The following is a 15,240-nucleotide window of genomic DNA, read 5'->3' as shown; positions in this document are numbered from 1 at the left end:
AGAACATACACAATAAACAAGCTGAAAGCTAATTATCAATAAATAAGGCTGAAAACACCAAATGACAGACTGGAGATATCTACCTTTTGGTCTGTGCATCATGTAGTTCTAGAAAATGTCGTTGGACTTCACACTTGGCCGAGTGGTCAGCAGCCAGGGCAATGTCTGCTGTTATGAGATTCAGGTTGACTGAGCCTGCCTCCAGCCAAACAGAGCGTCGTAGCACTGGGGCTTGGCAAAGACTTGGAGGCTGACCTGGACCTTTTCCCTGCCCACCTGATGGCAGCCTGTTTACCTCACTTTGCTGTTGCTGTTCAATGTACTGTCGAATGTTTACGTCCTGCACCACAGCACTGATGCCCTCTCCCACTGCCTGATTGTGCAGGTTGCAGTTGGCCACACGAATAATACCCATCTGGAGTAATGATCATAAAAAAAACAGTCTGATGAACCCTGTTTAAAGTGTCCTTGGCACTAGTTAACTCATGTTTGTTGTCAAAATAACTAAAACCGAAATGAGCAATTGCTTGCACATTTACTTGCGACTTTTGTCAGACACTTGAGGAGAATGTTAACATACAGCAGTTTGTTGAGTGTGTTTTCCTCCATATGTGCATATTTTTTTATTAGATTCTTCAGTTACCACATATGTCATACTCTTATCAAACAGAGCTGCTGCTTTAATTATGTTGTATGTCTTGAAATATACAATAAAACTTTCATACATGCATAAATAATTCTTCCGATGAATAACAAGCTTAGATATAAGTTAATGGATGCATTTTGTAAGTTGCTGTGGTAGTATCTCAATGAATACTGTCATGCTTTTATTTTGATACCTACTTTACCCTAACCAGAAAGTAACTGTGTCCACATTTTAAAGTTATGTAACATTACCTTAGATTTGTGTGTATGTATTTTTCTTGGATCCAGTAATATTTCTGTAATATGAGATAGGCTCCAGCAACCCCCGCGACCCCAAAAGGGACAAGCGGTAGAAAATGGATGGATGAATGGATGGATGGACTATTTCTGTAATATTCCATAATAAATGTTATTTTTTTATATATTAATTATGTGTAATTTCATATTTATCATTTTATCTGCAATCTTCCTTTGGTTGCATCATGCTATATGTTGATAATGGATCGTACTGTTTGTTTTCTAACCATGTGAAGCACTTTGTGAACTCTTTCTGCGAGAAGTGCTATGAAATTAAAATGTACTCACTTTTAGTACGGTACATCAGTAACTATGGAAAGAAACTACCACCATACTAAATTCAGAAGTGTGCATATATTTACGGTATATTCAAAATGTGAGCGGTCTTTTCCAAACAAACTACAATACAAATGTTGCTGTTATGGTTTTGAGCTGATAATTAAGTTAACAATACAACAACCCATGTCAACATAAACGGACTGATTGTTCATAGAAATTACCCCTTTGGGTCCTCAAATGTTATGTCCACAAAGGTAGTGTATGTCGATGTCATCTTAAGTGGATACTTGTTATAGTAATCAAAAGATTGCGATTGTCCAAGACCTAATGAGTTGGTCTACATGGACTAATTTTCAATATAAACGGGCTCGACAAAGAGGTTCCACTGTACAATTCATAGTTAACATGTAGATAAATTTAAACAAAAGTCACATATTTTCCTGGGTTGCATTTGAGTTTTCTTCGCAAAAGGGACCAAGTACTTGCTAATGCAAGGTTCAGTTGGTTCTCTACGATGTATGAGAAGTGTTGTTGTAGATGTGAATTGGCGCTATTCCAATTACTGTACATTGGGGCATGACAGCAAAATTATGTTCTTTTACAATAAATCATCAAAATCATTAAGTAAATACAGTAAGTGTGGGGTTCTTTACTTTGATGTTGGCAGCACAACCATGTTCAACAATAAAAAGGTCCACTCCATCCATGGCCAGTCGCATCATGGTGTACTTGAGCTCCTCCGACGATCGACAGTGACCGGGTAAGCACGTTAACTGAAACGACAACATATTGCGTGGTTTACAGTGGTTGCGTCAAAAGCACCCTGAGTGCCTTGGGTGAGACATTTCTGTAAAGCCTAACTATCTCTGCTTAGTTTATTAGTCTCTATGTTTTTAATTCTGAAATAATTTCATCACTAAGTCTGTAGCAATGTCTGTTAATTACATTAACTATCATAAATTAAATACCACAAACATTACAGTTATTCTTTTGTTTTCCTGAACATTTGAGAAAACAATACCAACGTATTGTAATTGTTTTGAATCAGCCATGTACCGTATGATCAAATCACAGTTTAATTCAGAGGTGTACTGCTGTATTGAAGAAAAGTCTATAGCTGAAGCAGACGATGTTGAACAGGTAAAAACATTATTAACCTGACACATTTTTAAATGAATGTGGTAATACCTTAGCATCACAGATGCGGCGGTCAATGCCATGCTGGCAAATGACAGAAGACTTTGGTTGTTCAAGCTGGAACTCACGTGACACCACATGGAAAACGAATGTCTCTCCCCATTTGAACAAGCTCGCCACCTATTCATCAAACACAGATGCATTCAAAGAGATTCAAATGATTAGAAATAGAAGCCATCCATTTAATGTGTTAGATAACACACATACACACCTGTGGAACAGTCACCCTGCCAGTGAGACTTCCTGCCTGCATGTCAATGAGCCAGGCATACTCCAGGGTGTCACTTCCTGGTGGTAATCCCTGAGCGGAGAACATGGCATGCGCCCTCATCTGCAGCCCGGACAGGCTTAGGTGTCCATCCTTCAACACGCCATCGGCTGTTGCACGCTGTAACCCAAAGAAGGAAATATATAGCATACATCCATCCATCTTCCGCTTATCTGAGGTCGGGTTGCGGCGGCAGCCACTTCGTCCAGCTCCTGCCGGGGGATCTCAAGGCGTTCCCAGGCCAGCCGGCAGACACAGTCTTCCCAACGTGTCCTGGGTCTTCCCCGTGGCCTCCTACCGGTTGGACGTGCCCTAAACACCTCCCTAGGGAGGCGTTCAGGTGGCATCCTGACCAGATGCCCGAACCACCTCATCTGGCTACTCTCAATGTGGAGGAGCAGCGGCTTTAATTTGAGCTCCTCCCGGATGGCAAAGCCTTTCACCCTATCTTTAAGGGAGAGCCCCGCCACCCGGCGGAGGAAACGCATTTTGGTCGCTTGTACCCATGATATTGTCCATAGGTGAGGATGGGAATGTAGATCGACTGGTAAATTAAGAGCATTGCCTTCCAGCTCAGCTCCTTCTTCACCACAACGGATCGATTCAGCGTCTGCATTACTGAAGAAACTGCACCAATCCGCCTGTCGATCTCACAATTCACTCTTCCCTCACTCATGAACAAGACTCCTAGGTACCTAAACTCCTCCAGTTGAGGCAGGGTCTCCTCCCCAACTCGGAGATGGCATTCCACCCTTTTCCAGGCGAGAACCATGGACTCGGACTTGGAGGTGCTGATTCTTATCTCGGTCGCTTCACACTTGGCTGCGAACCGATCCAGTGAGAGCTGAAGATCCCGGCCAGATGAAGCCATCAGGACCACATCATCTACAAAAAGCAGAGACCTAATCCCGCGGCCACCAAACCGGAACTCCTCAACACCTTGACTGCGCCTAGAAATTCTGTCTATAAAAGTTATGAACAAACTCGGTGACAAAGGACAGCCTTGGCGGAGTCCAACCCTCATCGGAAACGTGTCCAACTTACTGCCGGCAATGCGGACAAAGCTCTGACACTGATCGTACAGGGAGCGAACCGCCACAATCAGACAGTCCGATACCCCATACTCTGAGCACTCCTCACGGGATTTCCCGAGGGACACGGTCGAATGCCTTCTCCAAGTCCACAAAGCACATGTAGACTGGTTGGGCCAACTCCCATACGCCCTCAAGAACCCTGCCGAGAGTAGAGAGCTGGTCCACAGTTCCACGAACAGGACAAAAAACGCACTGTTCCTCCTGAATCTGAGGTTTGACTATCCGGCGTAGCCTCCTCTCCAGTACACCTGAATAAACCTTACCGGAAAGGCAGAGGAGTGTGATCCCACGATAGTTGGAAAACACCCTCCGGTCCCCCCTCTTAAAGAGAGGGACCACCACCCCAGTCTGCCAATCCAGAGGTACCGCCCCCGATGTCCACACGATGCTGCAGAGTCTTGTCAACCAAGACAGCCCCACAGCATCAGAGTAGTGGTTTTTAACCTGGGTTCGATCGAACCCTAGGGATTCGGCGTGTCTGCCTCAGGGGTTCGGCAGAGCCTCCGCCGCGGAGGTCAAGACACACCCGACTCATCGTGTAAAAAAAACATTCTCCCTATCTGCGTATCATGGATACCCCCCAAACATTGTTCCCCCTAATTTTCCATCTGATTTGCAGGTGTGTAAACCAGCGCACTGCGTTGGTTTTGTTCTTTTAACAAGGTGATGTTCATGCACGGTTCATTTTGTGCACCAGTAAAAAAAACATAACTCTTTCTTGAATTTGAAAAAAGAAAAACATTTTGTGGTGGTACGTTTGGGAGAGCGGCCGTGCCAGTGACTTGAGGGTTCCTGGTTCGATCCCCACCTTCTACCAACCTCGTCACGTCCCTTGTGTCCTTGAGCAAGACACTTCTCCCTTGCTCCTGATGGGTCGTGGTTAGCGCCTTGCATGGCAGCTCCAGCCATCAGTGTGTGTGAATGGGTCAATGTGGAAATAGTGTCAAACGCTTTGAGTACCCTAAAGTAGGGCTGGGCGATATTGCCTTTTTTTATACCGCAATATTTTTAGGCCATATCGCGATATAGGATATATTCTCGGTATTTTGCCTTAGCCTTGAATGAACACTGGATACATATAATCACAGCAGTATGTCTACATTAAAACATTCTTGTTCATACTGCACTAAAATATGCTACTTTAAAACTTTCATGCAGAGAAGGAAATCAAAACTTAGTCAATTTACCAAAACTGTATTTATTAAAGTTATCAGCAGGAGACTTTTCAAATGATGCTACATATTAGCAGTAATGCTACTTTTGGTAGCAACGCTTGTGCCCCACACATCACAAATTAAAGTTGTCTATTCGACATATTCCCACTTGAAGCCGAACCACCGCCAGACAATGGACCCCCTGCTGTTTTTCTTGGGAATTAATTTTTCCTTCATTTGTTACGAGATTCGCACCTTTTTTCTCTTGCAACAACCCGCTAGCATCACAGCTAACGTTAGCCACGCCGCTACCTCTCTGCTGGGTGAGGGCGTGTACGTATGACGTAACAGTATGTGACGTATGTAAGAATGTGCACTTGCTTGTCACAGAAAAGAGCGAGGAGAGCCTGTAGTGTAATGCCCGCAGCTAAAAACAACTGCGTGAGAACGTCTTCTCGAATATTACGATATAGTCATTTTCTATATCGCATAAAGACAAACCCACGATTTATATCGTATATCGATATATCGCCCAGCCCTACCCTGAAGGTAGGAAAGCACTATAGAAATACAACCCATTTACCATTTATTTTTCACTAAAGAAAGGTTTGGTAAATGCGTACATGAAATTGTTGGGGTTCGGTACCTCCAACAAGGTTAAGAACCACTGATCCAGAGCCTTAAGGAACTCCGGGCGGATGTCATCCACCGAGGAGCTTTTTAACTACCTCAGCAACCTCAGCCCCAGAAATAGGAGAGCCCACCACAGATTCCCCAAGCACTGTCCTCGTAGGAAGACGTGTTGGTGGGATTGAGGAGGTCTTCAAAGTATTCCTTCCACCATAGCATACAGCAGTTTATATTGATATAAGAATGTTCTTAAACACAAACAGTGGAATTATTACTGATTTCTTAATATGCGGTACAGTACATATATAGTGGTACCTCGGCTTAAGAGTGGCCTTGCTCACAAGATTTTTTGGAATACGAGTTGTTTCTCGGTTGATGGTTATGAGCCTTCCCCACTGCCAGTTAGCGCAGCAAATAGCCCCGTAAGATCTGCCAAAAAACATCCAGCATCTCACTCACTATAATTATCTTATAGCAGATAGCTAGCGAGACATATTAATGTGTGCTGACAATAACATTCAATTGTGTGGAGAAATTGCCATGGAAATGTATGTATATATTTTAAAAAGTCTAATCAACCAAAAATTTTACCTCCACAGGTCATGGACACCCTGTTGAAGGCCTTTGATTTACACCATACTGAAGCAAAAATGAGGAAATGCAAAATAAAGGCGTAAACATAATTATTTAAAGGCCTACTGAAACCCACTACTACAGACCACGCAGTCTGATCATTTATATATCAATGATGAAATCTTAACATTTCAACAAATGCCAATACCGCCTTTTTAGTTTACTAAATTGCAATTTTAAATTTCCCGTGAAGTTTCCTGTTGAAAACGTTGCGGAATGATGACGCGTATGATGTGTGCGTTTGACGTCTCGGGTTGTAGCGGACATTTTCTTCCAGCCCGATCCAAGCTATAAGTAGTCTGCTTCAATCGCATAATTAAACAGTATTCTGGACATCTGTGTTGCTGAATCTTTTGCAATTTGTTTAATTAATAATGGAGACGTCAAAGAAGAAAGATGGAGGTGGGAAGCGGTGTATTGCGGCTGCCTTTAGCCACACAAACACAGCCGGTGTTTCCTTGTTTAAAATTCCCGAAGGTGAGGCTTTACTATGGAACAGAGCGCTCAAGCGAACATGGTTCCCGACCACATGTCAAACGGCAGATTTCGGTGAGAAAATTGTGGTAATACGTCAGCTCTTACCGTAGTTATGAGCGGAGCTTGCGTCCTCCTGCAGCTGCTGCGGACTATTACCTCCTCCCACCCGAGACACTGGCGGTCACCACACCCGTGGCCACACCCCTCCGACTTTTAGGTACCATATAATCTCACTAAAACACTAGTAACATAATAAGCAGATAAGGGATTTTCCAGAATTATCCTAGTAAATGTGTCTAATATCTGAATCGCTCCCACTGTCCTCGCCTTTTTTTTTTTTGTCTAGTCCTTCACTCTCAATATCCTCATCCACGAATCTTTCATCCTCGCTCAAATTAATGGGGAAATTGTCGCTTTCTCGGTCCGAATCGCTCTAGCTGCTGGTGGCTATGATTGTAAATAATGTGAGGATGTGAGGAGCCCTCACACCGGTGATGTCACGCGCACATCGTCTGCTACTTCCGGTAAAGGCAAGGCTTTTTTATTAGCTACCAAAAGTTGTGAACTTTATCGTCGATGTTCTCTACTAAAAATTATTTTAGGAAAAATATGGCAATATCGCGAAATGATCAAGTATGACACATAGAATGGACCTGCTATCCCCGTTTAAGTAAGAAAATCTCATTTCAGTAGGCCTTTAACAGAGGACATTAATCCATGAAAATATGGTAACACTGCTGATGGTATGTTTGATGGAGAAGCAACTCACAGAAGCATCTACTGATCCGGAAATTACACCATCTCAACATCCCCCCCTCAGCTGATCCACCTCACCCACAACTTCCTCACCAACCGACTGCAAGCAGTAAGGGTGGGCTAAACACATCCCCGGTGCTTACCCTCAACACCGGGATCCCACAGGGATGTGTGTTGAGCCCTTTCCTGTACACACTCTACACCAATGACTGCCGTAGCATCTCACCCTCCACAGCATACTTAAAATACTCAGATGACACAGCCATTCTTGCACTCCTCTCCTACAGTCAATCCATCCTGGACTATCATAACACAGTCAAACATTTCACAGAGTCATGCACAGTCAGTTATCTGGAAATCAATGTCAATAAAACAGAAGAAATATGGTTCAACCCCCCGCCCCCCTCACCTCAGCACCCCATCACCATAAACACACGATAACTTAAAACAGTTGCACTTTTAAATATCTGGCATAACCTTGGACAATGAACTCACCTTTGATCAGCACACCACGGACATTCAACAAAGACTGTCAGCTATCCTTAAACTTAAAGGAGTATAAGTTGCACCTCACTTCCTGTTATTACTTTATCAAAGCACCGATCAACCCATCCTTCTGTACTGTTCCACGTGTTTTTTCACTATGCTTTCTGTAACCAACCAGACCAAACTCACACGCATTACAAACATAGCAGCTAAAATCATCGGCCTACCCACACCCAACATCTCAGATCTAAACCACAGGTCCATCATTCGACTGGCAAATACAATGGTCCAAGATATGACTCACCTACTACACTAATACATCATCCCACTACCCAGAGAGCGCAGGTACAGAACTAACAAATTGAGGAGGACCCGCCTCGGGAAAAGCCTTATCCCTGCAGCTATAGCCGCCCTAAACAACAGGCCCGGTCGACCTGTCTGACAAGCCTGTAAATGTGTTGGTCATGAATTATGTATTTTTGTTTTTGTTTTATTTTTGGACCAATAAATCTAAATCAAAAATCAAAAATATAATTCTGTAGATTATTATTACAATACTGTAGTTGCTTTAGTATTTAATTTTTAAAAAATGTTTCTTATCTGAGGTGTGTTTTTCTTATTCATATGCATGTTACATGTTAAAATCGTGTTTTGGGGGGCTGGGAAAATAATATACCATTTCATTGTGGAACATTGATTTGTGATACAGTAGTTTGGGTTACAGGCTCCGTCACATAACCAATTCAACTTGTAATATTGGTTACATTCAAATTTCTCAACAACCTTGTAATGCTCTATTTTATCTGCAAGCAAACCATTGTCTGTCTTTTTGTGCCAACTCAATTTATTGGTAAGGTTTTTTTTTGTTTTGTTTTTTAAATCACAGATAATTAGGGCCACTGTGGTGAGAAGTATGTCTGTGATGTCCAAAACCATCTCTACAGTCTTACTCATGCTGAACTCCATGTTGTGCATTCTAAATATTTTATAAATTCAATCAAAAGTTAACTTACAATGGATCCTATGGGAGACCTTCAATTCTGCCTATAAAGCCCATAAAAAACATCCAAAACCTCATTAGTGTTTTAAGGTCCTAAATTGGCTGTCAAAGTGCCCCAACTTGTCAGCTTACCTACTCAGATGTCTTATGTCCAGGTGAGACGCAGGATTTTTGATCAATTATAAACTTACAGGGAGCAGGGAAGTGAGAAAACAGCAGACCACTCTATGATGTAAACAGAGAGACAATATCACTAATACCTGGTTAATAATCAAGTCAAAAAATCGTATTGTTGGCGCTTTTTAAATGGTTATTTATTGGATTTTATGCGCGGCGTAGTTGAGCTCCCAACTTTTATTTACGTTTATTTAATATTTACAATGCATTAAAAAAAATCCATCTGTCGTGATGTCTTTCATAATGATTGCAAACAAGAGGCAAATTTCCCAAAAAAGTGCAGTTTCCTTTTAGCCTATGTATGCCACAGTTAGGTGGATGCCTAGAGGGCGTTGGCTTTCAAACAAAAACAATCATATAACCCGCATTCATCCGAGTTCAACCATATCAGCTATATGCTCCATTATTACACATGCAAATCAAATTACAGATATGTTATTTTTTAAAAGCAGTGCTAGTAAAAGTGTATATGACAGAAATACAACAACCACCTTAACCATCTGCTTATACACCCTTTTCCCTGAAGATCTCTTTTCAATGCACAAAAAAACATCCAATATTTAATCTAGATTTTCTTTGTTTTCTTACCTGATAGTTGTCACTGATGAAAATGTGAAGAGGAGACAGTAGCAGCTGAAGCATGGTTTCTTTGTAACCTTTTTTCATTTCAAAACATAACCGCTCTAGAAATCCAGATGGACCTTCTGGGCCCTCACTGCTGCAGTGCTGGACGTAGCCAGGGGGAAAAATAGGACATGCATCAACACATTTATAATGCAGTATAATCCAAACAAGAAAAGTTTACAAGGGAATCTGATTCTAGATGCTCTGCAAGACAAGAGGTATACATGGAATGCCTTCCATTTTAAGATTGTCTTGTTGACCCTATAAACTGCCTAGCACTCGTCTGTTCCACCTAATATCTTACTTTACATTTTAGAACAGGACATACAAATAGAAGGTGAGTCGCAAGTTTTACCATAGGTAGTCGACCATGTACTTTGTAAAGATTGATGTAAACAGTTATGTCCCAAGGCCGGAGGTCCAAAGGATGTATGTCGGAAGTTTCCTTATGTCCACTTTCTTCCATGCCCAGAGGAGACCACCCGAGACCAGATGAGGACGTGGACAAAACAGGACTAGACACAGTCGTTTCAAAGTCTGTGCACATATCATCTTCGCCAAAATAGTTTTCCTGTGAAAATATTAGAATGACAACTGATTGATTGTGGGTTGTGTTTGCCCAAATGTACGTTTCCATAGCAATTTAAACATTTTCATACTTTGATGGCAATTAAAGCTCGAAGTAAAGGTCCATAGAGCATAATTTGAGAATCCGGGGACATTTCCATCTCCACATGAAGTCTGTCAGGGGGAAGCTCTGAGGGGTCAGTGGGTACTCGGCTGCGGCGAGCTGAAGCTGAAGTGTAGTGTGGGTGGATGTGATGTGCTGAAGTGTGTTCTGGGGGCCGTAAAGCTGACAGCATGGATTCTTCCATCTCAGACACTGAAATTAGGAAGGAGCCTTTGAAAAGTCTTCATAAACAATGTGTGAATGGTGTCGTACTGTGGTACAGAAAGCTGAAAGTTTACATGACTGCTTAAGTTGCTCTTCTGCTTTTTGGGGATAAATGGGATGCCATGTGTAGTCAATGATGAGCAGGAAGTTTGGTACACTCCAGCAGTCCACCCAGCCAGCTCTGATGTTGGGGGGAAAAAAATTCTAATCACAACACAGTCACAATTCAAAGCTGTACAATAAACTGAACACAAAAAGTAAGGACATTTGTGCTGGGTTGAGGGTATCTTTGTTGTAACAATGCTTATTGGCAATACAACTGTTGATTACCCTTGAAATGGTGGCGCATTTGTAAGGAAAGTGCATTTGTAGGATGAGCTGCAGAGCTGAATACATACTCATGCAAGCCTTAGCAAATATAACTTTGATATTTGCTAAATCTTCTCTAAAAAGGCCAAACAGTTTCATAAATAATGTCTAAAAACAGAGGTTTTTATGTTCCGTTTACATTTAAGATATATTCAATTTTAAAGTGTAATTTTTGGCCCTTGATAATAACATCTCAATAAGTATCCTGTTTTAAGCAGCTTAACAAATAACAATTGAACCAAAGGTACGACAGTTCTCTAGCTTTCACAATTCAAGCCAAAAATCATACCAGGGTCCACGGTGCAGCCTTTGGCATCTGGCCGAATGCTCTTAACTGTGCAGTCTTTGGCATCCGGCATAAAGTGAGGTAGCTTTGCGACATTACCTGTCCAAATTTAAGTAGTTGTAACTAAGTTTGGGCCAGTACCAAATTTTGCTGGACGATATATTGTCCCATAAATAATTGTCAACGACTTAGACTTAGACAAACTTTAATAATCTACAAGGGAAATTGTTCCACACATTAGCTCAGTTACAATGATGGAAATTCTAAGGAAGGAAAGGACAATCCAGGTATGAATAGAATAAATATAGCGGTCAAAAATATAACATATGTACGTAATATTTACATAATATATGTACAGTATATTATATATACAGATACAAAATATATTATTTCTATATCATATATACAATATATAACAATTACCATGTACAATATTACAGTATATGTAACAAATAGACAGATATCATCTATTGCTTTATGGCGAGTGATTATTCATGGTGTGCGGAATGAAGCAGTTCTTGAATCGAACACTGTGGGAACGAAGCTGACGGAGCTGTTGGAGTATGAACTCCGCTGTCCCTCAATTGTCTGGTGGAGTGGGTGGGCAGGATTGTCCATGATGGCGAGCAGTTTGTCCAGTGTCCTCCTGTCCTTTACTGACACAAACGCCTTCAACTCCGTGCAAATAGTTTGGCCGGCTTTCCGGATCAGTTTATCAATCCGGTTTGAGTCCCTTTTGCTGGTGCTGCGCCACCAAAAGACCATTGCAGAGTACAGGGCACTAGCCACAACAGACTGATAAAAGTCCTGCAAGGCAAGGCAAGCTTCCTGGTTCCTCCTCTGCACTGATTTTGTTGAGATGGGCTGCCTACTCACAGCAGATACATATTGAGGTGTTAAAAGCACCAGATTGTGATCAGACCTTCCCAGTGGGAGCAGGGAAGTGGCACTGTATGCATCTTTTGAATTAGCATACAGCAGGTCCATAGTTTTATTTTCCTGTGTTGCACAGTGCACATACCGATGGAAATCGGGTAAAATACAGTAAAAAGAAACATGATTTAAGTCACCCAAAATGAGAATGAGGGCATCGGGATGTTTGGTCTGTTGCTTAGCAACAGCGGCATGAATGGTGTCGCAAGCAGCAGCCTCGTCAGCAGAAGGAGGGACATACACTCCGATGAAGATTACAGAAGTAAACTCCTTTGGCAAATAATATGGTCGAGTTCCAACAGCCAGAAGTTCAATGTCCGGCATACAAACACACAAACCATAATATTGTCAACATTACTTGAAGACCAATTTAGTTTGTTTGTTTCAGTTTATTTCAAACATGCATACAATACAAATACAATGTAATGCACAACATTTTTCCAGTTGTTTCATTACGGCACATCTGAAAAGGAGTAGGACAAAGCAGAGCTTATTTAATCCCACCACTTTTCATATAATAGCAGTTTTATTTCATGTCTTTGTTCTCTGTTTGTGACAGAACTGTGAATAAATAAATAAGTAAATTAATTATACAATAAGTAAGTAAAAAAATATTAAATGCTTAAATAAATACTGTATATATATATATATATATATATATATATATATATATATATATATATATATATATATATATATATATATATACACACACGCACAATAATTAAAGTTTTCATAAATAAATAAGAAAGTGATTTATGGTTCACGTAGGAGAGGAATGAGATTAAAAAAGAAAAAAAGATTTTAAGATGTTTATCATAATTCTTCTCTGTACTTTGTGAACACTCATAGTTTGAACAGATTCTTAATACCGTAATTTTCGGAGTATAAGTCGCTCCGGAGTATAAGTCGCACCTGCCGAAAATGCATAATAAAGAAGGAAAAAAACATATATAAATCGCACTGGAGTATAAGTTGCATTTTTTTGAGAAATATATTTGATGAAACCCAACACCAAGAATAGACATTTTAAAGGCATTATGAAATAAATAAAGAATAGTGAACAACAGGCTGAATAAGTGTACGTTATATGACACATAAATAACCAACGGAAAAGGTGCCTGGTATGTTAACGTAACATATTATGGTAAGAGTCATTCAAATAACTAACATATGGAATATGCTATACGTTTACCAAACAATCTGTCACTCCTAATCACTAAAGCCCATGAAATATTATACGTCCAGTCTCTTACGTGAATTAGCTAAAATGTATTATTTGATATTTTACGGTAATGTGTAAATAATTTCACACAAAAGTCGCTCCTGAGTATAAGTCGCAAACTATGAAAAAAATGTGACTTATAGTCCGAAAAATACGGTAAGTGCTTTGTTTGATTTCCTTATTTAATCCACTAATACATGATTTAGTTTCACATACTGATATGCTAAAGGTTTTAAGTGTTGTACGTGCATAAAAATGTTTTGAATAAGATTGTCCTCAAAGGTTATATTTCTCCTCTTTTGTTGAGAAGAATTGTTGTACATTTTTGAGTAGCAGGTTATAGTTTGCTTTGTGTATAATTTTTGTTGTTTGCAAATGCACTATGTCGTTGAATTTCAATGTTGAATTAAATAAATAAAGGGTTTGTACGTTCTCTATATCCGACATTATGTAATATTCTAATTGTTTGGTAATATTAGCGCGCAGTCGAGAATATGGAGTGATTTTTGGTGGAGAACATATTGAGGTGTTTTTTGCGACTTTGTTGTATATTTATTTATACAACATATTTCCAGTTAATTTTATCGTCTATTACACCCAAAAATGTGTTTTCTTTTACCCTTTCAATATCTACTCCGTGTTTTTGTGTTTGCGTTTTACTTTCCCTTCTACGGTTACCGAAAAGCATCATTTTTGTTTTGCTGAGATTCTAAGATAGTTTGTTTTTGTAAAATCATCTTTTTAAGATTGTTCATTTATTCTGTTATTTGTATTAGCTTCTGTGTATCATGTCCTAAACAAAACATAGTCGTGTCATTTGCAAATAGTACCAACTATAAAATATTTGTAACTTTACATCTGTTGCTTATATGAAGATTAAACAATGTTGGGTCCAGTACTGATCCCTGAAGTACGCCACAATATATGTTCAGCTGTGTAGACGTTTTTTCTCCTATCTTCACGTATTGTTTCCTATTGGTTAAGTAGCTTTTCACCCAGTTCAAGAACAAACCTCTGATGCCATACAGTTCTAATTTGTTTATTAAGATATTTTGATTAATTGTGTCAAATGCTTTTGTTAAACCCGTAATCACTGCAGCAGCACATTTTTGCTACCTACTGTACTGGTGATCATTTCCGTTATTTTGATTAATGCCATTGATGTTGAAATGTTTGATTTGTATACATATTGGTTGTCTGTAAAGGTTATGAAATCTCTTCAGTAACATTTTTTCAGCCCTTTCATATCAATTCTGTTAAAATCAGTTGATGTCTTGGATTGACAGTTTTTCACAATATTGATTGTTTCCTCTTTTGTCACACCTTTGAGGAACATTGAGTTGGGATATCTGTCTATAGTGTCATTTAAGTCCTCAACTGGCTCTGGATCTGCCATTTTTTCCTCCAGATTTGATGTAATGTTCACAAAGTACTTTTTGAAGCTTTCAACTACTTTGTTCATATTGTAATTTTTACATTTCCGTCTGAGAGGTATTTAGGATAATCCTTCTTAGCACCATTTTAATAATGCTCTTTAGGATTTCCAAAGTTTCCCTCATATTGTTTTTGTTCCGTTTTAATAATTGACTGTACATAGCTGGTTCCTATACACGTTGTTTTGTTGCAAGCATTTTTCATTCCTTTTGTCATCCATGGTTGATTGTTTTTCTTTTGCTTTTTACTAAGTTGTTTCAATGGACAATGTTTGTCATAATGCATCATGAAAGTATAAAAAAAATACAACATGCATCATCTAAATCATTTTTACTGTATACATTGTACCAACTTTAATCTCTCAGATATTTTTTGAAAGAT

At 39.9% G+C, this 15,240-nt stretch overlaps 1 protein-coding gene across 1 annotated transcript in view; it reads right to left on the bottom strand.

The window, feature by feature from the left end:
- The window catches only part of kiaa1109 (KIAA1109 ortholog), a 236,469-nt gene that overhangs the window by 156,423 nt on the left and 64,806 nt on the right, over positions 1 to 15,240 (bottom strand). The window contains exons 18-25 of the mRNA XM_061895057.1: positions 10,687 to 10,793; positions 10,377 to 10,600; positions 10,073 to 10,288; positions 9,682 to 9,819; positions 2,630 to 2,806; positions 2,410 to 2,538; positions 1,875 to 1,994; positions 84 to 415 (exon numbers count right to left, since the gene is read on the bottom strand). Of these exons, the coding sequence (XP_061751041.1) occupies positions 84 to 415; positions 1,875 to 1,994; positions 2,410 to 2,538; positions 2,630 to 2,806; positions 9,682 to 9,819; positions 10,073 to 10,288; positions 10,377 to 10,600; positions 10,687 to 10,793 (1,443 nt within the window). The remainder of the gene's footprint in view (positions 1 to 83; positions 416 to 1,874; positions 1,995 to 2,409; positions 2,539 to 2,629; positions 2,807 to 9,681; positions 9,820 to 10,072; positions 10,289 to 10,376; positions 10,601 to 10,686; positions 10,794 to 15,240) is intronic.

This window comes from Nerophis ophidion, linkage group LG03 (genome assembly GCF_033978795.1).
Source record: "Nerophis ophidion isolate RoL-2023_Sa linkage group LG03, RoL_Noph_v1.0, whole genome shotgun sequence".
NCBI classification, from domain to species: Eukaryota; Metazoa; Chordata; class Actinopteri; order Syngnathiformes; family Syngnathidae; genus Nerophis; species Nerophis ophidion.
This window is presented reverse-complemented; position numbering and strand designations above follow the sequence as displayed.